This window comes from Phallusia mammillata, chromosome 4 (genome assembly GCF_965637545.1).
Source record: "Phallusia mammillata chromosome 4, kaPhaMamm4.hap1.1, whole genome shotgun sequence".
NCBI classification, from domain to species: Eukaryota; Metazoa; Chordata; class Ascidiacea; order Phlebobranchia; family Ascidiidae; genus Phallusia; species Phallusia mammillata.
In genome coordinates this window covers 21128590-21150380 of record NC_137255.1, presented here as the reverse complement: position 1 = coordinate 21150380, position 21791 = coordinate 21128590, and the positions used below count along the sequence as shown (strand labels likewise).

The following is a 21791-nucleotide window of genomic DNA, read 5'->3' as shown; positions in this document are numbered from 1 at the left end:
TGCATGTGACTTAACATAATGAGGAAACGGAAATTAAGATAAATGAACGTGCGAGTTAGCGATGATGCATGGACTTTGAAATAGCGCTGCATGATCTTGGTTGGTGTCAGCATCTTTGTGTGAAAATACATTAACACAATGCAATATTCTTGAGGTCGTAAAAAGCAGTAAATAAGATTGAATTTTTCTCTTTAAAAAAGTAATTTCACTCAATATTATGTTTTTGCTTTTTAGAAAATATTTTCTCTTTTTTTATGCTAACTTTTTCGCTCTTTTAAAACATCAATTACACATTCAGTAACTTTGCGTCAAAACGGACCCTTGAATTGATTAGAAAAGTTTTGGATTCAAGAAGCACAGACTGTTGCATATTTTCGACGACGTATTACATCATTTGAAGACGGCATTTTCTGACCAACCTAAACTCACTTGCACTTAAAAACGCAATCCACTGCCTACAGAATTAACTTACTGTACCGTTCCTATAGTTAGTCTTTTTAGTATTAAGTAACTTTTTAAGCTATCATATAACACCACTAAATTCAAAGTACAATCTTACATTAATGTAGATTAAGTTATCGAGCTTATACTAATTATTACATGAGTATACTTATTCGCTTGTGTTTTTTTTGGATAATAGCTATAGTTTTTGTTTAATTTTATTGTCAAAATACAACCTTTCAATAAAACATACCCGTTTCCACTCCACCTAGTGATTTTATGAAAAGAAACGTGGTAAACTATTATACACAAACAACTTAATGATTAGCACCAAACATACTGTTTACGTCATTCGATCTGACATTACACGCGATAAGTCTGGTTTACAGTTTAAAGTAACTGCAACTCTCAGACTCTGGCCAACCGGACCAGCAAACACACATAACGTTACGAAAGCGGGGCCGTATGTACAATCTAGTGGGCATAAATTACTCAAAAGTTGGCGATTTCTTTCAAAACGCTGTTACAAGACAAGACTAAAATTACACCATTACCAAGAAGTTAGTAAGCGGAATTGTTTGATCGATAATTTATTTGAAACACAACGCTTTGTAGCTTAATTTGGTTATGTTTATTTCACAGAGAAATCTCTTCCGAGTAAACTACGTGGACGGCGAAGTGATCTGTCCTCAGGGCAAATTGCATGACGTCTTTTTACAAAGATTCAGGAAACCGTTGAAAGTTTGTTATGATATAAACAAACATGTTGGTTTATTCAACACTTATTGTCTAAAGCACAGCTAGAAGCATGTAAAAAAGAAATGTGATGAATTTACTTGCACACATTTCAAACGTTGCACAAAGTTACTGATTACTTAGCATCAATCTGGCAGCATGATAAAAGTCTTAAAAGTTCCAAAACGAAATGTGTTACGTAACAGTGACGTCACATAGCAAAGATATAGAAATAAATAAGGCTTAGTATAAACCCTAAAGGTGATTTCATGCCAATTATTGGGTAAGCGTTGATAAGTGGTCTTGTGAAGATCCTGATGGTGTTAATAAATGCAGACGGATTGCAACAACATGAAGTCTGCAAACTGCAAGGATATTTACTGAGAACCGAAAGCGAAACTGCAAAAGTGGAAACGTGATCTGCAAACGAGTCTGGAGTCTTTCTCAAAACCTTTTTTGTCTGTCCAATACAACTTACTTAAAGAGCGGACGGAACAACATGTACTAGTCAGCTTTGCCATGAAAAGCCTGACATTGGCGTGAGTTGAAACAGTAGATGTTGAAAAGTGCTAGGATAAAATTAGTTATGCAAAAGGATGTTGGCAGTTTTTAAGTAATTTTTATAACTAGTTTTCAAATAAAATAGTTTCACAGCTAAGTAAAAAAATCATCTTATCGTGTATGGTAATTACTATACGAAAAAGCAGCATGTTCTGGTGGTAAATAACAACCGCGAATCGATCAAAATCTAAAACAAAAACATGCCAGACGGAAAGGAATTTAAGATGATATCCTATATATGTCTAATGCTTTAAACCAGTGGTTCTCAAACTTTTTTGGGTTGCGACGCCTCTGGAAAAGTTTTGTGGGCTTGGGACGCACCAGCGAATAAAAGTTAACGAGGAAACTTATTATTAAAGTTGTGTTTATTGATACAGAAAACAAAGCCACGAAACGGAACCATTGTGCGCCGCCCCTGGAAAATTGAAACGACGCACCAGGGCATCGCGACGCACAGTTTGAGAACTACGGCTTTACACCAAACCGTTTGATGTTCTTTATTTGCAGAACAAAGAAATTAACTACATACTGCACAAATGAAGTTAATTCTATTTTTTGCGCTGGTCTTTCTGAGTGGATTTAAATCCTCGAATGGTAGGGTATATCAAATTTATAGAGATCTTCTGGCAAGAAACAATATTAGAACACACCAACTAGATAATGATGAACGTTTCATAAAAAATGATTTTTTTTAGGACAAGTCGTGTGCTACAAAGGCATAAGGAAGATGTATGACAAGTTGGTGCAACAAGACCGTTACATGGGAGGAGTTTGCCCTCCAGGACAAATGTGCCAATCCATCGTATACCAAAACGGCAAGGGTAAATGAAATATTATAAGATTTTTTCGAACTCTTTTTTAAAATTTAACTTTTTTTAACAAACAATTCTGAGCTATTCCACAAGACGCGTTTTTGTTTGAACTAAATCACGAATCCTGACCTTTAGGGCCTTGAGAACCTTATCATAATTGTACAATTAAACTGATTTTCAAGTGTCAAAATCTGTTTGGGTTAACATCGTATTTTTCCAAACGCATTCCCAGACACCTTGGAAATGGGAAAATGTATTTCATCGTCTGTGAGCAATCCGGTTTGTCCGAAAGGTGGCCCGTTGTTGATTTTTTCGGGACAGAACAGCAAGTGTTCTACAACGGCGTGCAATAGTTTTCTTTGCAACTCTCCGATGCTGCCTAGCGGATGTTCAGCTAAAGTTCTTTTGGACGGTAAGTGTCGCTAAATTAACGGATAAACGGTGTTTTTACTTGGCCGAATGGCCCAAGACGTTTGATCCACTGGTAGACAAGATAAACAGTACAAGGCGGCGTACTTGCAACGATATGGGTTCGAACCGTGGTAAAAACACAAGTATTTAATTAATTGATCGTACACAACAACGCACAAAAATCTCCGTCCTTTGGGTTTGTTTTATTATTAAACAGAGTTACTTTATTTTAAGACGTCCAAGTTCTTCCCAAATGCACTCTTCGGGAAAGCTATACGAAGGGAATGGCTTGCTTGGACACATATTTTAAAGGACTTCCTTATTCTGATACCACGCTGTGCAAGTACGAATTAATGCCACGAATTGTTTTAGACATATTTGGAAGTTTCATTTGGGATATAATTCATTAAATGCTAAACTAAAACAAATAAAGAAGAGTTGAAATCGTTTTTCAGAGCCAACATTAACAATGCGTTGTCTTGTGGATTCAAACTTCTCCCTACTTGCCTCACAGGATATTGTCCCACTGTGCTTGACGCTATACCCTTTAACATGCCGTCAGTTTACAAGGTACATCTCAAAATACTATATAGAGCAGTGGTTTACAACCGTTTTAACTTTTTTTTTATAATAACGGTCCCTTCGCAATGTTCTCGATCACTCGCGGTCCAGGCTAAATGTATATTGAAACTGAATATGCTTTTACGAAACCAACCCAACTGGGAGTCAACGACTAAAAGTTGATTTTTTGCGAAAGTTGATTTCTTTATTTAAGTTGATGCAATATGGTGCCTAAAATTACATTTCACTCCATTGCAGACTGTCATACAGCAGGCGGTAAACTTTGACAAAATCGACAAACTCTTTTTCTCCCTTCCTTCTCCAAATGTTGGCAACGAGATTTTGAAGGCCATCTGCCTACAAAGTGATTCCATCTATCTCCAAAACGTTACTGAAGCATTAGGAATTCCCGACAATGCTCTCTTGACCTTTCCAAACCCTGTGTGTGATTCCAAGGTCATAGGTGAGGTGTTTACAGCAGCCTTGGAAGAACTACCGAAGATACTCAATGCAAAATCCAACAGCGAACTGTGCACGTAAGTATAACCAATTAAACAAGATGCACGACTGATAAACTGTAAATTTGTTAACCGGTAAAAATGACTCTTTTGTTTATTTGGTCATTCTATTTTTGGCTTATACTTCGCAAAAAGGTATTAACTCAGTTTCAGAAACATGCATAGGCACTCAGCAGCCACCGTTTTTTAACTCACACTTCTGGTGTAAAAAAATCTGTCTGAATTGGCCATTTTCATTGCTTACATAGGTTAGGTGGCAACAAATCTGAGGTTATATGTTTATCAGTTCAACAAGTTTATTTTCTGTTTGTGACATCGATTGATCAACCATGCTCTGACAAGGAGTAACCTTCTATCCGTTTTCGTTTAGTTTTTTGCATTGATACATTAAAGTGTTAACTTACACGTTAACATTTTTTTACTTGTAGTACGCTTATAAAGCTGAAAAACATGGCACTGAACGCATGGAAGACGAGATGCAGCAAAACAGCGGTGATCGAGCTTCTTCGACCTCTGCTGGGTCCGCTACATTCTCCACTTTTACCTGAAATTGAGAAGGCATTCAAAATTGTTGAAGATTTATTGGAAACTTCGGACTTTCTAGGCTGCACAGGTACAAACTTTACTCACTTATGTTTGGGAGAAGTTCTGATCACAATTGAAAGTTATTTTGGCGCTGTAACTAAAACTGTTGTTGCTTGATAGTTCCTTTCAATTTGAAATAATATGAACCAGACAGAAAATAATGAATCAGACATGCAGCAAAAATCGTTTTATGTATCTTAATTTTAAACTTAACCACGAGTCACATTTTTTGTCAGTATCCGGTTCGACCACACCTTCAGCAATTACTTTGACTCCGGTAGGAGGATCCGGTTCGCCCGCACCTACGGCAGCTACTTCGACTCCGGTAGGAGGATCCGATTCACCCGCACCTACGGCTGCTACTTCGACACCGGTAACAGGATCCGGTTCTCCCGCACCTACGACAACTGCTTCGACTCCGGTTGAAGGATCCGGTTCGCTCGCACTTTGAAACAACATCGTTTTAGGTTTCAGGAACAAAGCTCGATAATAAGTAAACCAGCGACCATGAAGCTAAAGCAACTTTAAACCCGGCCAACACATCACCTGTGTATATTAACAATCTCTACATTTCACGATTGATCACCCTCACTGCAGTTTCACTGTAAATTATTTTTGACAGACACATCCGGTAAACTGCATTGTAATTTCTTTTCAAACATTTTATTGCGCCGTTAGTGTAGCATTCTTATCAAATGGTTTTTATCACAATGAAACTGTAACATTGATAACTTTAAATCATGCCTCCTTCATTACAATACAAATTGAAAAATATATATGTGACATTCAGTTGATGGTTCTATTGCTGGTGAACTGATTGCCATACAGCAATAACAAATATATTTTCGTTTCCAACATGATAGTAATATGCAGTTTTTTTTCACTAAAACAGTATTTAATTTTTTTGACAAAAGTGTTTTTTTTTCATAATTGGTAAATATGCTGGGAAAACTACCTTCAAATCAGGGTGGGCGGGAATTTTTGGTTGCAATTTTAACGGAACGACTTATGTCGGTAGGAAATACTCAAACAGGTGCAGTAAACCATTCATGAACTTTGATTATCACGTTAAATGTGATTGCCGCTGGAAAGCATGTTGTGAGAAACGCCCGTGACGTACATACATGACGAGAAAAATATTCCACAACGCGAGTATTTTCGGTCAAGTGTAATCTCCAAATAGGCGGCGTAATTTAAGCACATGAAGATATAACAGGATTAGATTGTGCACCCACGTTAGCACAAATACAGTTGCGTGCGAATGTCCAAAAATATATTTTTTACGCCTAAATAAACCATTAATAGTTGGAAAAAGAGCATGGTTGGTGGATATGTTGTCACAGTAGTTCGTACAGCCTAGGGGAAATAAGCCAAATTTTCCACTTAACAAAATTCCTTTTTTTTTTGCAAATACTTTCACGTGCCAAATACACGTCATCGTTTGCGCGATCACGGCGTTTGCGTCACCGGGAAGTTTGCAGTCACGTCTGCCGACTGACAGTTCGTGTCGTGGTGCTGTTCCGCAATTGACTGTGAAAGGGAAGTGACGATATTGTTTACGAAAGTTTATTACCCTTTGTCATACCAATATTGAAAACATTTTATGGCAAAGCTACAACATCTAAAATTATGTTTTGTAAAGCATATGCTGATGAAGCTGTATTTGTAGATTTTTGTGAGACAAGGCAGAAAAGAGCACAGAAACATGACTTAAGTCTTTGTCTAACCTTCTACGCCTTGAGGATTTGTTTGTCGGTCATATTTTTATGTTGTATGTTAATGCGGAATTTTAGAAGAAAAACAACAACAACATAAATATACTTAACTGAGAGGAAAGATTATACCAGCTTCCCTGAGCATTACCGCAATGGCATAGGCATAATATCGCTCTAAGGCTACGATAATGGCAGGTATGGAGAAGAGCGTTTATATATTATGCAACACCAAAGTACAAATGTAAACGTATCAGAATTAAAACAAAGCTTAGCAAAGCTATTTAAATTGGCAAAGTACTGGTTCTGAAGCGTCAGAAGACAAAACGCGATTAAAAAAATAATAATAACCGGATATGAAATCCAAGCTTGAAAGTTTTTGATTTTCTTATATATCATAAAGTTTAAGCCTAACTTCGCCTCTTAACAGAGAATTTCTTTAAAATTCCATTAAAGAAGCCTAAATCTTCTGAAAGTTTGGAGTAACAAAAATCGCGTTGTGTAGGCTAATAAGTCGTCGGTGACATTTCCGCGAATATGGTTTTGTCATGAAAAATAACGCTTCGGGGCTTTTTTCAAAGAGTCGCGAATGTACCTTCGAATTTTAGATTTGCACATAAATAGACCAACGAGATTGGATAACACAAACTAAACGAGTTTGAAAGTATCTGAGAAACTCACCTAAATGGTGCAATAAATAGGAAAATATTTCAGCATTTGCAAGGATATTGAGTGGCCAGTAACGAGGCAGTTGAGTATTTTAAACGCATACGTTATTTAGACTTTATTATGATTTGTAAAATGATATGTTTCTGGCCCAAGTTGGGGTTCAATGGATTTGCATAGACTTCATAATAAACCTACTGATAATATGTTTTGTATGGACTCTACAGGACATCCATAAGTTAAGACTGTTTCAAAAACATGACGTTTATTTCTACTTGCATCGTTGTTGCTTTGTGTGAAATTGCAGCCGCGAATGGTAAGTATTGCAGAAATATTTTAGTAAATTAACTTTCCGATAATAGAATATTTTTTGCCAAATCCATTTTAAAAACAATTATGCCCCAGTACACATTATCGTCAACACTTTGACATTTATAGCCATTTTTATTAACAGTGATATGCCACACTGGCATCCGAGCAGTCATCAATGGGTCTTTGAATTTTGACAGTATTAAGGGAATTCAGTGCCCTCCAGGCCATATTTGCCATCACACTTTGTATCAATGGAATGCCGATTCAGCATCGGGTAAGCTTTGCAAATATGCCTGATGAGTTCGCGGAAAACGTTTGACAGCAGTATCGCATGCATTTGTTCATGTTATTGTGTTTTTCCATTTGCTATATATCTTCACAGTTGAGCAAAAACATAGTTAATAATAATAAGTTCTAGCGAATTAGAACCATTTCTAGCAAATTATGAGCTATTTGGCCTTTAAAGTAAGTACATTTTTTAGTATACTTTGGTAAATCAGACTAATCCATTACGCTAAAATAACCTACGACTGTTTCTATTGTTTTTAACTATAGGTACATTATTATTGCCAACCTTATAAAAGGAAAGTTGGCCTGAGCAGTTTAACAAGATATAAATCGATAAAACGCTGAAGACAAAAAATGTGGGTCACAAAGATTGCTTGTGGCAGTAAGCAGGCATTTAATTTAGCCTGAATTAATCCCGAAAGTTTACCAATTTGGTATATTCAAACTTTAAACCGGAATGTCCTAGCTCATTGCTTGGTGGATGACTACAATGAACCTGATACTTATTGATTCAAATTTAGCATCTCATCAAGTCATTCATCTTAATCAATTCAAGATAAATATATTTTGCCTATGCGGTATCTTAAGTATCTAAAGACAATCACAAAAGTATCAATAGGTGAAACGAAAGTTTACCAAGTTTAAACTGCAACATGTAGTTGCCCGAATGTGAAGTCAAGTCCGAATCAAACCGTTTTTTTTAACTTTTAAAACCAACTTGTATTGCAAATCGGCTTCATGGTAATGATACTATTTGTCTATTTTTCTTTCCAGAGTTTGTCAACTGTGTAGAACCTTTCCTCAATACCACATGTCCACAATCTCCGGCTCCGTGGTTTACCAATTGCACGACATATAAATGTGACAGTTTCCTTTGCAACTCACCACTGCTACCTAACGGATGTTCGAACAAAGAAATGACAAATGGTAAAAGTCGCTAAACAACCGTAACAAGATTTTGTAGACCTAAGAGGTTCCTGGGTGGGCAGGATCTTGGCCGAACGGTCTGGCGCGCCTGACCCATATACAGACATAAAAAACCCTGATCGGGATTCATCCCCGGGAGAGTCCTGGGTTCGAACCCCGTGAAAAAAAAAAAAAAAAGAGGTTCCTGGGTTCAAACCCCGTGAAAAAAAAAGGACTTGCATTCGGGCAGGAACCCATAGACATAAAAAAACCTGATCGGTATTCGTCCCCGGGAGAGTCCTGGGTTCGAACCCCGTGAAAAAAAGGACTTGCATTCGTCCACGGGAGTGTCCTGGGTTCGAACCCCGTAAAAAAAAGAAAAAAAAAAGAAAAAAAGGGGCTTGGTCGAATTGAGCCAGGCGCCTGATCCATATAGACATAAAAACCTGATCGGGATTCGTCCCCGGGAGCGTCCTGGGTTCGAACCGCGTGGAAAAAAGTTGAAGACTTTTGTGATAATACACGAGTCACACAAACTACTTACACTAAAATTATTCTGTTTGCAAATTATTCGGGCTTAAATTGGCTTTGACATACTTCATTATTCTTGCCATCATATTAATTATCTTGTTTATTATCAGACGTAGCCCTCCTACCTAACTGCACGTTATCGAAGGCCTTAGAAATGAGTATGCCTTGCGCGAACAACTTTCTGGCGGGATTACCATACTCCAACACTGCGCAGTGCAAGTAAGAAAAAACTCTTTTTTATAGCTAGCTGTCAAAATTACTACTTATAGACAAAGTTAAAAGCACTTAAACTAGTCATTAATAGTAGCAGGATGGGAACTATAATATATGCGTTTCACTTTATCCAGAACAAAAATGAACCAGGCGTTGTCTTGTGGCGTAAAACTTTTTCCAACTTGTCTGTCTGGACACTGCACCACTGTACTTAACTTTCTACCTTTTAACTTCCCATCCTTTTACAAAGTAAGTCAATGTTTTTTTTAAAAAAAAATGAGCACAAAAGGAGGTCCACACAACCACAGATTTTTCTGTACGCAGAATTTAACCCAGCAAGCATCCAACTTTAGCGACTTTGACGCATTGCTTTCAAACTTTTCAAACATTACTGCCGGGATGCAAAATGAGATTCTGAAAGCGTCCTGCCTGCAGAACAACTCTGTCATCCTACAGAACATTACGGCGTTACTGGAAACAGTAGCCACCAGCTTACCTCAAAACCTCACGTTCCAAACTCCAGTTTGTGATGACGCTACGATTGCGGAACTGTACGATGCCGCTGTGATCGAAACAGAGAATATTCTTAAAGCACAAACTCACGGCGAGCTTTGCATGTACGTTTTTTGAGTCGTTTAAGCTGTTACAGACGTCGTAGCTTGTTTAGTTGTAAAATTGGATACGTTTTCAGCTTCCCATAGGAGTTATCAATCGTTTCATTGAATTTTGATTTATAGTTTAATAGACCTATGGTTTGTCAAACCACCAGTTACAGTTAATGTATTGATAGTTCAATAACGATAATTAAAAATTAAAATTTGGAGTGAAACATAGCTTCTGCAAGGCAAGAATGACATCCCTAATATAATAAAAAAACTAAACTTAAACTTTTTACATAACAAAAACGATGTTGCAGGCTTTTTTTGTAAAAAAATTAGACCTATTTCTTTCTCGTGTTTTTAAGACCGATCAACAATCTGCTTGAGTTGGGTTTAAACGCATGGAAGACGAAATGTAACAAGACTGCACTAGTTGAATTATTTCGTCCTCTTTTCACACCCCTTTACACTGCACTTCTGCCGGAAATATCAAAAGCGATTGACATTTTTGATGCTTTCATGAGTACCTATGTCTTTCCTGGCTGTCCAGGTGAGAAAGATGATTGGAAAATATTTCAAAAATATAACACGCTGCAGCAAAATATATGCTGGAATAGAAACGAGTGCATAGAACATGCTTGTTTCAAAAATATATATGTATATAATGAAAGTAAAATGTAACGTTTTTGTAGCACCAAATGTCACTGCCCAACCGACAACAATTGCAACAAAAGCTTCAACGGTTTCTTCCACGTTATCAACGGTCTTGGTGGCATCAACATTAACCTCATCATCTGCCCCATCAACAAGCAAAACATCTACAGTTGATTTATCAACAGCCACGACATCTAAGCCTCTTGTGGCAATATCAACCGTTGAAACATCAGCAACCAAATTATCAACAGTTGCCTCACCAGCAGCCACAACATCCAAGCCTATTGTGTCAACATCAACAACCACATCATCGACAGCGCCTGTCTCCTCAACCACAGTTCGTACAACGACAGAAACCTTACCCTCATCATCAACAACAACAATGTCTTCGCACGCAGCATCAACAACCACAGCGCCTGTAACCGAGGCGCATACAACAACAGCAACTACAACTATGAAATCTACAGTATCCAAGGTAACCACTGTATCCACAACTCCGATACCTACGACGTCAGGAACAACAACTATAACGAAACAACAATTTCTTCACGTGGTGTTTGTCAGTGTCCTGTCTGTCTGTGTTGCAATAGGTCTATAAAAAATGCAATGTTTACAACGTTTGCTTCATGATTTGTTTTTGTTTTAAACTGTTGAAGTGTCATTTACCTTTCTTCGTTTTACCGTCATGCATTAAAATTTATTTTGCTACATTGCACCATTATTTTTTTACCGTTAATTGTTACACTTACAAGATTTTTTTCACAAATACCGGTCAGAATCACGAAGTTGATGGATTTCCTGATTTTATAATTTTCCTAATTTGATAATAATTGGTAAAGAAACTGGTTAAAAAGATCGGAACAAATTCGAGATTTTTGTTTATCACCTTAAAAGTTATCACCACTGGTGAGGTCCGTTATGGGGAAAAAGAAAACTACAAAAATATAACAAGGCGCATCTGTTACACAAATATATCGCGCCCCCGTGTTTCGTGTTGAAAGCTGCGATAATCGACATGTCAGGGTGTTGGTGCTCACATGTAGTTTAACCCTTAACAAAACGTTGCAACTGACAACTGCAGGCGTGCACCGGTCTGAAAAGGCGTGTGACACATCCACACATAAACATGATTGCGCACATATGACCAAATAAAATTTAGGACAATTTCAACATAACACTTTAAATAAACCTTGTCGCTTAATTGGAGATTTTAAATTACTTCATATTGTATTTTATGCCATAATTGTAAGCGTGTGAAACATCAAAATGTGGTGACGACACGAGCTTCGGTCATTTAAAAATCAATGGTCACCAAATCTTCCAAAGATCAGCAACAAAACCTATTTTGGATTTTTATTCAAAATTGAAGCTTTCACGACACAGAGTTTGTGATACGACATACACATGTCCACACGGTTGTGCGTAAACAGCCTCAAGGCAAAAGGCAAAATTTTTCAATGAACTATTTCCCGCTTTTTTGAAACCAAGCCACGTGTCGATTACGTTTGGACCGCGTGGTTTGTACCGGAACAGAAAGTTTCGTAATCACGTGGGCAGCTTAATAGTTCGTGTTGTTGTTCGGTTTGCAATCGAAGTCAACGAATTAAAGCTAAAGTGACCATCTCTGTTTTGCAAAACAGTCTGGTTATGATTCATGATATATTTTAGTGAGATATTTTGCAATTATTTAGAAATACAAATTGATCGAGCACAAATACATGTCCAATACGTTTGTCCGCTCTGAATACCTCTCGGATGACGCTTTCACGAGTTACTTGTCATTGCCAGATATCAGCGTGGAATTTGAGACATAACTGTTGGTTTTCATTTACCACGTAGGCTTAATTATATTACCACAATGTCCCCAGGCCTATTACTACCTCGTGACTATAGCGAGAAAAGTTGAAATCTGGAGACGGTAATCATAATAAAATATCTTCAGCTAACTTTGAAACAAGAAAAGCTTTTGTGGCCCATTGTTATTTGAGTTACTGACTGATGCAGTAATTGAATGTTTTGAGGATTTTCTGAAACATTTGCAATACTTCGGTGTTCATTTTCTCTCATCGGTACTTTCACATACAAAATCATTTCTTTCAGGAAAATGGAGCAATTTTTGTGTTGTACTTTTTCTTTTTTCAACTATATTTCACACTGATTTGATAGCTTTAAGTTTTCTTGAAAAGAAAACTGGATATCAATCACGTGAGATTTTTAACTATGATACATATTTCCAGCAGTGGTTTTACTAATGATTGCTAAATATTCACGATGAAATCGACTGGTGGTATTGTTGCATAAGTGGAAGCTTTAAAATCTCCAAATAAACAATAAATTTAAAATATATCCATAAACCGAAGTCTTAAACACCAAAAATAAAACTTACATGCATTCGGTATTTGATTTGTTGACACAAACTCACTTTAGTTAAAATTGAGAAATCTTCAAGAATTCCTAGGACCGAAACCGAAATCCCCAAGGGCTGAATAAAACCAAGATCGTATTAGATCAGAATGCCATCACCACGAATGTGTTCGAGTGACGCAATAATACGCTTTAGGGCTTTCTTGGAAAGGATGGTAGGTATTCATCCCATTATAAAACTTTCGTATAAAACCCAAGGAATTCTGGAAAACAAGCTAGACAAGTTTGAAGTGGTTGCCATGTAGTATATTCATTGGACAAGAGTTACTTTGTGAACAAATGTACGACACAGTTAGTTTTTGGTACGAGATAATTGAAAACAGAACTAAAACACCTGAAAGCAAATTGAAAAATGTCAAAGTTAGAATTTTTAATTTCTTAACAAAAAAAGCGAAAAAACAGATTTCAAGTTAACTTGTGACTATTATATTTTGTAGACTTCGTAGGACGACTGATACAGTAATAACGTATAAGAAACATGAAACCGGTTTTTATTTTCATCACTGTCGCTTTGTCTGGAATTGCACACGCAAATGGTAAGTGTTTTTTAATTTAAAATTTACTTGGAAAATTTGTACATTAAACTTAAAAATAAAGTCACGGGTCACCTAGTTCGTTACTTGACAAATGAAGACTTTAATGAACCCGAAGTCTAATGATTTAAGTTCATGAATAACAAGTCATTCGTCTTTTAAGATATATATATAACTTATATATACATATATATATATATATACATGTATACATATAACAGCATGACCAGTTGAATTTGAATAAGATCTTGATGCTGCTCCACATCTTAAAACCAATTTACAATAGACGTGTCGTAAAACGCGTTTACAATTTCAAATTTCTCAAATTTCTAAATTTTACCGTTTTTACGATTTCTATTTACAGCACAAGTAATATGTAACAGCGGATTCAGAACAACTGTTAACGGATCTGTGACATTTGACAACTACGAGGGATTAATATGTCCTCCAAATCGGATTTGTAGAAGCAATTTGTATCATTCAGACAACGATTCTTCAGCAACAGGTAACCCTTGCAATAACTGGTAGCACGCTTGTAAGAAACGTTTAATAGCATCTTTGTATCTGCGTTTTGATCGATGTTTTCACTTTCCTATTGCTATGAATAATAGCAGTTGGGCACATACACTCGATGTTACCTGTTTGTACTGTAATAGCTTTTAAAAGCAATTTATTTACGATTTGTTGGATACAATTTGTACCTAATCAGTCCTTTTGAAAGTTCAGCTGATCCATAATGTGCTCGAAAAATGTGTTTCTGATTCATTAAATGTTTCGGTATAAATGTTTTACTAGCCGTTGGCTATTAATAAACTAAACGGGCACAAAGAAAGGTGCTAACGTTAAGTAAAGATGCTATACATGGGTAAAACATTGCATGGCGGCAAAAAAGGCACCATGTCGATCATCACGTTTCAATTACATCAATCATATTTGTCAACAGAAAGTTTAACACAAAACCACGGTGAAAAAACATGTTATGCACAGTGTTGCAAACAAAGAAACAAAGCATTACAGCGATGAGGAGAAATTACTTAGATGGCCAAATATTGATTTCATTTTGTAATTACATCTTCATTTTAGAAACGGCCATCTGCATTCCACTTGACCAAAGCAACAGATCGTGTTCACAAATGGCAGGTAACAACACTCGGCTCTCCTCGGCAACCAAATGCTCAACAACCACGTGTACCAGCTTTCTTTGCAACTCACCCTCGCCACCTAACGGATGTTCTAACAAAGAAATAGCAAACGGTAAAGGTCGCTAAACAATCAAAACAGTGATTTTGTCCCAACGGGCAGTCGCATGCCTAAATGTCGATTTATGTATTGTACTTTTATATGTAGTGTTTCAAATTATAAGTAAAGTGTGTCTCTATATATACCACCAAGTATTTGTAAACTATTCATAACGAAGTATTTGTTGTAAACAATAAAACTGCTGGATGAGCAATAGTAGGTTATACATTATGCCTGGCAGCAATAGCCTATTTCATGTGTCTCTATTGCTTGTACACAAATAACACACGTCCTTTTTACTATTAGACGTAGCGCTCCTACCTAACTGCACATTATCAGAGACGATTGAGATGAGCATGCCGTGTACGGACGCCTTTTTGGCGGGACTCCCATACTCCAACACTACGCAGTGCAAGTAGGGCCTAATTTTAACCGTTTGAACACTTTCATTAGTTTTAATTTGTTTAGTGATCTTGTTATTTTTTCCAAGTTGCTGCTTAAAAGAGAAACTAAAGGGTGCATCGCAAAGTTAGCCTCTAAAAGGCACAGACAGGATATCGTATAGTTGTTTTTTTTACAGAACAAACATCAACCAGGCGATGTCTTGTGGCGTAAGTCTTCTTCCAGCTTGTTTGTCCGGACACTGTTCCACTGTGCTTAACTTTCTACCTTTCAACTTGCCATCCACTTACAAAGTAAGTTCAAATTTTAATTTGAAATACAAATATTCACAAAAACACCTTAACGATCATTTTTGTTACACAGCTGATAATCCAGCAAGCATCCAGTTTCAGCAACATTGACCAATTACTTTCAATCTTTCCAAACATCAGTGCTGGGATGCAGAATGAGATTCTGAAAGCATCCTGCCTCCAGAGCAACTCCGTCTTGTTACAGAATCTCACTGCGTTACTGGAAACGATAAGCAGCAGCTTACCGCTAAACCTAACATTCCAGAATCCAGTTTGTGATGACGCTGTGATTGCGGAACTGTACGATGCCACTGTGACCGAAACACCGAATATCCTGAAGGCAAAAACACACGAAGAGCTCTGCTTGTAAGTTAGTTTTTTTGTTATGTTTGAACAATTGCAAACTGAATGGCTTGTAGATTTTTTGTTTGATTTTTTTTCGCAGTTAAATATTAGTTACTAAATTTTTGCCAAACTACTATTTAAAGTTCACGTATTTGAAGTTTAAGTTTAACAAGGTATTTATTAATTATGAATGAAACTGTGGATTCAAACGTAGCTTGTACAATACGCAATATCAGACACTTGCAAGAGCTGAGCGGTTTGACACACTCGTAGTCAATCGCGCAAGTTTCTTGTTTGGTGGCATGTAAAAAAATATGAGCTTAATTTTTTTGGTTTTAAAGACCGATTAACAATCTGCTTGCGTTGGGTTTAAACGCATGGAAGACGAAATGCAACAAGGCTGCATTGAGTGAATTATTCCGACCCTTGCTCACGCCCCTATACACTGCACTGCTGCCTGAAATATCGAAAGCGATTGATATTTTTGATGGATTCATGAACACCTACACCTTCCCAGGATGTCCAGGTAGATAAGAGTATAACGCCTAACTTGACAACAATAACTCTGATAGTAAGTTAAAGTACACATTTATGTCCAGTTTCGCTAACTACTTCTAAAATGCTGTGTTATATACAGAAATATATCTCAGACGATTTCTATAGTTGCGCTATGGATTGGTCACTCATGTACATACTTTGTGCAGGCGTAAAAAGCATGCATATACCTTGGTGTACAGTGTACACAATTATACAAAAAACGATTGCGTAACCGCCGGAAAAGCGTCTACGTATGAATTAGTTCCTTGAATGAATGAAAGTAAAAACTGCACCAGGTAAAAAAATATCTTTATTATAGCACCAATTTTGACGGATCAAACGGCATATGTCGCAACCGAAGCTTCAACAACAGTTGTTTCCTCCAATTTAACTTCTTTGGCGGTATCAATAAAAACAGCCACATCTGGCGCACCAACAAGCCAAACCTCTACAGTTGCCTCATCAACAGCTGCAGCATCTAAGCCTTCAGTGCCAACATCAACCGTTAAAGCATCAACAACTCTTGTTTCCTCCGATTTAACTGCATCGGTAGCATCAACAACAGCATCAAGCAAAACATCTACAGTTGCTGATTCAACAGTCAAGGCATCTATACCTCCAGTGTCAACATCACAGTTTAAACCATCATCAACCCAATCACCTACAGTCGCAGAATTAAAAGCTTCGTTAGATAAAGTTACAGAATCAACAACCAAAACATCTACAACCAAATCATCTACAATCGCTGTATCAAGCAACTCGTCTACAATCTCAACATCACCAACCGAATCATCTACAATCGCAACATCACCAACTGAATCATCTACAATCGCTGCATCAACAAGCAAACCATCTTTAGCAACTACAGCATCAACAGCTCCTGTCTCGCCATCAACCGCCAATACAACGACAGAACAATTAACCTTAACATCAATAGCAACTTCGGACGCAACATCCACAAGCACAGACTCTACAGAAACAGCACCGACAACAACAGCACCGACAACAACAACAGCACCACCACCAACAACAACAACAACTACAATTGTAACGACAACCGCGGTTACGACCACGTCAGGAACGACAACAACGAAACAACAATATCTTTATGTGCTGTTTGTCAGTGCTCTGTCTGTCTGTATTGCAATAAGAGTTTAAAGTCATTCAAATTAAAAATGTAATATGTCAAGCTTGTTTTCTGTACATGATTTAATTCAAAGCGGTGTTTCATATTGGCTTTTTGTGTTTTGCCTACATTAGCGTTTTGAGATACAACGTTTTGCTACATTATGCACTACATAACAAAAATGTAAAATATATTTTACATTTTTTGCAAGTGCTCCAAGTATATAGAGCTCTTCTGGCAATTCTATAAACTTGATATTACGCCTGGCAGCAATAGCTTATATTTTGCAAGTGCATGTTTGAACGTTGTAATACAACGTCGTTTTATAATTATAGAAACAAACGCAATGTGGTTGCACCAATGAAACCCCAGTTTTATGGTATAAAGATGCTTAAAATCCACTTAGCCATTGTTGATGGTGCTTCCTGAGTTCATTGCTTTTGTCTGTCGCGGAGTTTTGATCCCAATACTATTTGTCGCTGGTATGTATTTCAAGATAAATGCGAATAACGAATTTTCACCTTGACCACATGTTTTTCTCCTTTTTGAGAACACAAAAGCCGAAACTTTTCACGACGCAACAAATGTAAGGCCGATTGTTTAAACACCGGTTTATAATATGGGGAAACGCCAATTTCAACGTTTAAGTTAAACACTACTGTGGGATTTGCAGTCAGTGTGACTCTTTCACTGCTATTGATTTTAGACGAACAATACTACAAAGGTTACCGACTTTCTGTATTCGCATAGCCGTAAAACGAAATAATACAATTGTCGTTACAACATTGCGAAACCGTTTTTTACAAAAATGTACAAAGCATACAGTCTGTACATACAATCATGTGGCGTTTGACACATTCTTTCTTGTAAACAAACCAACACTTGTGGGGGTGTACAGTTCGGACCATCTATTGTCCATAGGTCAAAAAAGGCTTAGTCACAGCGCAAGAATGAACACAGAATTTTTCTAATGAGGTCAAATTCCAAGAGTAAATATTCCAGCCGTACAAACAATACCACCCCGAACAAGGTACGAGGGCACTCAATTCAGCGTCTTAATCCAAAAATCGCTTGATTCACGCCCACAAAAGAACCAATAGACAAATAGACGCTGTCCTATTTCATGAGTTACCGTGGATACATCTCAACAAACAAACTGAGCTTGTAGAACTGACAAATTCAATCTATGTGTGTGTTGCTATATTAAACGTACAACGAAATTAAATTTGGTAAAAATGGATTCAAGATACAATTTATTTCATTTATTTTATTGTCAGGGTTGATGTCAGACTTAAATACGTCGGTTTAGATAAACAATCCAAATGGCATATTGTTTCTTTTCCGTATTGTTCCAACTCAATGTTAGTACTATTTTGTGACAGAAACAAAAAGCAGTAACGTTTTAATTCAAATTTGTGTTTTTACTTTACACCTATCCATCATATTTAACCAACACCACTGTAAAATCTACCTTCAAAATTTCGCTGTAAAAATTGTCTCGTGCCAGCTACTGCGGCCCTATTGTCATTAGCTATTACGTCATTAACCAAAATCATGGGGAAAAGGCTAAAAGAGCAGCGGAAATTTTTGCGAAAAGCGCCGGGCAAACGAAGCATGAAAAATATTTCTTTGAAGAACGAAAGCAAACTAAGCATAAACAAGAATTCTGAAACAAACAGTTTGGGCATGTACAACCGACCTCTTCAATCCTAGTGCATGTTACAATATCAAACCTAACAAAATTAAATATTGTCAGAAGTGATTTTAGGATGAAAAGTGTGTTTGTCAAAATAGGAAACAGATTTGAATACGTCGAAGATAAACAATCTATATGACACCTTTGTCTTTTTAATAGTATAGTACAGCTTTGGGTCAATTCGTATCGTGTCTTTTTGTGTCATGCGTTAACAAACGCTGGCTCACTACTTTAATGCCAGAACGAGAGTTACTACCCAGTGCAAGCTGTATTTTGTCACAGAAAACAAAGCAGCAAAATTCTGTGTCATTACTTCATACCCATTCACCGTGTTTTACCAACACAACTCATAAGTCTTGTAGGTTTCAAATTCCACTGTAAATTGACCTCGCGTCAGCTATACTGCTGTCTTCGGCTATTATGTGATTGACCAAAATCGCGTGGAAAGACCAACAGAGCAGCGGAAATTTTCGTAAAAAGCGCCGGACAATCGAAATATAGAAAGGATTTTCTTAATCCAAAAATTGCTGATATCATGTCAAAAAAAACATTCGAAAAATAGAAGCTGTCCTATTTCATGGGTTACCGTGGATACCTCTCAACAAACAGACTGGGCATGTACAATTGATTTTTTAATCTTTGTTTGTGTTGCTATATAAAACCTAACGAAATTAAATTTTGTCAAAATTGGATTAAGATGAAATGCGTTTTATTTTTGTTATTGTTAGGAGTGGTATCAGGCTTGGAAACGTCGAACCCTCGATTTAGATAAACAATCCACGTGGCAACTTTATCTTTTCCATAGTAGCACAGGTTTGAGTCACCATTCGTATTGTTTCCCTTTGTGTGATGCCTTAACAAACGCTGGCTCACTACTTTTATTGCCAGCATGAGGATTACAACACACTATCGATTATATTTTATCCCCCCAAAACAGCAGTGCATTTTTCGTTCAATGACGTGTTTTCACTACACACCCACTCATGATATATAACCAACGCTATAGTTAAGTTTAAATTTTCACTGCAAAATTTATCTCGTAATGGCTGCTGTTTGACCAAGTGAGAAAAGTGCAAAATGGCAGCGGAAATTTTTGCTAAAAGCGCCGGGCTAACGAAGCGTGAAAAAAGATTTTCTTGTAGCGCGTGTTTATAAGTGGGATCCAGGGGGTGGTTGTTGACTAGAACCGTGAAAGGATACAGTATTTGCCATTTAAATCTTTGTGCGACTGAACCAAGTAGGAATACAAAATATTAGTAGGAGAAACATCGACTTATAGTGAGAACGGAAATGTAAAAAAGAATGATCAGACTAATTTTTGCTTCAAGTAGCTTACAAGTCATGTGTTTAAATCTCTCCCCTAAGTGTTTTAGTAAATCTGTCCGCTAAATGTTCTATTACGTTTATTTTCGTTTTTTTTTGACAAACAACTGTTTGTTGCCAAGAGTCTCGACATTCAGGTCATCAGGTTGGAGCGGGAAATGAGACGCGCTTTGTAAAAACAATGTGTGGATCAGGAAAAAGGATGTAAAATACCACAGGAGATAATGTGGACGAAGTAATAACAGTAAACCGATCGTGTTTTATCTAAAGCAACTAAATCAGCATATTAAAGGTATTCGCACAAAAGCTGCCTAAATCGATTGTCATAATGACCAATCGACCACACGAAAAACGTCTAGCATCATTCGATGCGAAAAGCCCCAACGCAGACAAAAGGCCCAACCAGAATTGTAAACGGGCCAAAAATTGAAACCCGAACCCGGCCTAAACCCACATCGTGTTTGAGAAGCCCTTTTCGACCCGAACGTTTCATTGTGAGGTCCATAATACACTGAAGCCTCAGGAAAGACCAAGACAACAAACACAATAGACCAGTGTGGTCCAACTTTATTTTGTTGCGGGCCATTCAAAATCGTTAACTTACTACGCGGGCCAAGGTTTAAATTTTGCTGGAAAAACTTTTTTTCTGGGTCAAACTCTAGGGTAACTATACATCTTTTTTATCAAAAGATAAGTTTATTTTTATATTTTATAGTTTTACTGAGTAGAAGCTGTCAAAAACATTTTAAACACAGTTTCCACTCTAGCGCAAAAATGCCTCTGAACGGTTTATAGAAGCAGAACCCTTTATTACATAACAATGCCTTGTCATGCGTCACAATAGGAGATTTAGCAGTATTTAGTATGTGGTAATCCTCACATTTTGAAAAGATTGAATTATTGAAAACAAAACTGATAGTTGTCAGTAAAATGTTGGGACTTTCGCGGGCCAACAAAATTATCTCAGCTTCGTTGGCTTTGTATACAGCTACGTTGCGGCTTTTGTGTTTTATATGTTCGATTCAGGAAAGCTAAAGCCGTGACCAGTCAGAAAGCTATCAGTATATTGAGGTCCCTCTTGTTGCCTCTGGTTACGAATGTTGCCTTTTGTTGTCATTCATTGGTCCGCATAGGGACATTGACACTAGGAAAAAAAGGGAAGATTTTAGAATAGAAACACTTGTAACTGACTTAAAAGTATCTGAATCAAAAAAGTTTATGTGTATAGTGAATATGTGTGTAATCCAGGGTGTCACTAATCATTGCAATGTTTTGTTTATCATTTAAAAGTATTTTGACTACTACTGTAATAACGACCCCGTATATTTCTGCGTGTTAGTATGGGAAATACTGTTTCCTCGTAGGAAAGGT

General features: G+C 37.1%; 3 protein-coding genes across 5 annotated transcripts; all 3 read left to right on the top strand.

The window, feature by feature from the left end:
- The first annotated feature begins 1247 nt into the window (after positions 1-1247).
- Positions 1248-5400, top strand: LOC145224738 (uncharacterized). Of its 3 annotated transcripts, none has more exons than XM_080091320.1 (9): positions 1248-1715; positions 2245-2331; positions 2433-2558; positions 2782-2961; positions 3195-3303; positions 3416-3530; positions 3780-4057; positions 4468-4652; positions 4861-5400. In XM_080091320.1, exons 2-9 carry the CDS (start codon positions 2274-2276, stop codon positions 5073-5075), a joined length of 1266 nt encoding a protein of 421 aa, XP_079947446.1. In that variant the 5' UTR covers positions 1248-1715; positions 2245-2273; the 3' UTR covers positions 5076-5400. The 3 variants fall into 3 exon arrangements, with proteins under 3 accessions (XP_079947446.1, XP_079947445.1, XP_079947447.1); XM_080091319.1 differs by having other exon boundaries at positions 2115-2331; XM_080091321.1 differs by lacking the exon at positions 2245-2331.
- A 1833-nt stretch (positions 5401-7233) lies between these two features.
- Positions 7234-11207, top strand: LOC145224001 (uncharacterized). The gene is made up of 8 exons (XM_080090415.1): positions 7234-7318; positions 7457-7588; positions 8377-8529; positions 9150-9258; positions 9387-9501; positions 9577-9869; positions 10217-10401; positions 10544-11207. Exons 1-8 carry the CDS (start codon positions 7261-7263, stop codon positions 11101-11103), a joined length of 1605 nt encoding a protein of 534 aa, XP_079946541.1. The 5' UTR covers positions 7234-7260; the 3' UTR covers positions 11104-11207.
- A 2165-nt stretch (positions 11208-13372) lies between these two features.
- Positions 13373-18147, top strand: LOC145225321 (uncharacterized). The gene is made up of 8 exons (XM_080092014.1): positions 13373-13465; positions 13827-13967; positions 14546-14716; positions 15008-15116; positions 15282-15396; positions 15467-15759; positions 16080-16264; positions 16595-18147. The coding sequence occupies exons 1-8, from the start codon at positions 13408-13410 to the stop codon at positions 17431-17433; spliced, it is 1911 nt and encodes a 636-aa protein (XP_079948140.1). The 5' UTR covers positions 13373-13407; the 3' UTR covers positions 17434-18147.
- Positions 18148-21791: the final 3644 nt, after the last annotated feature.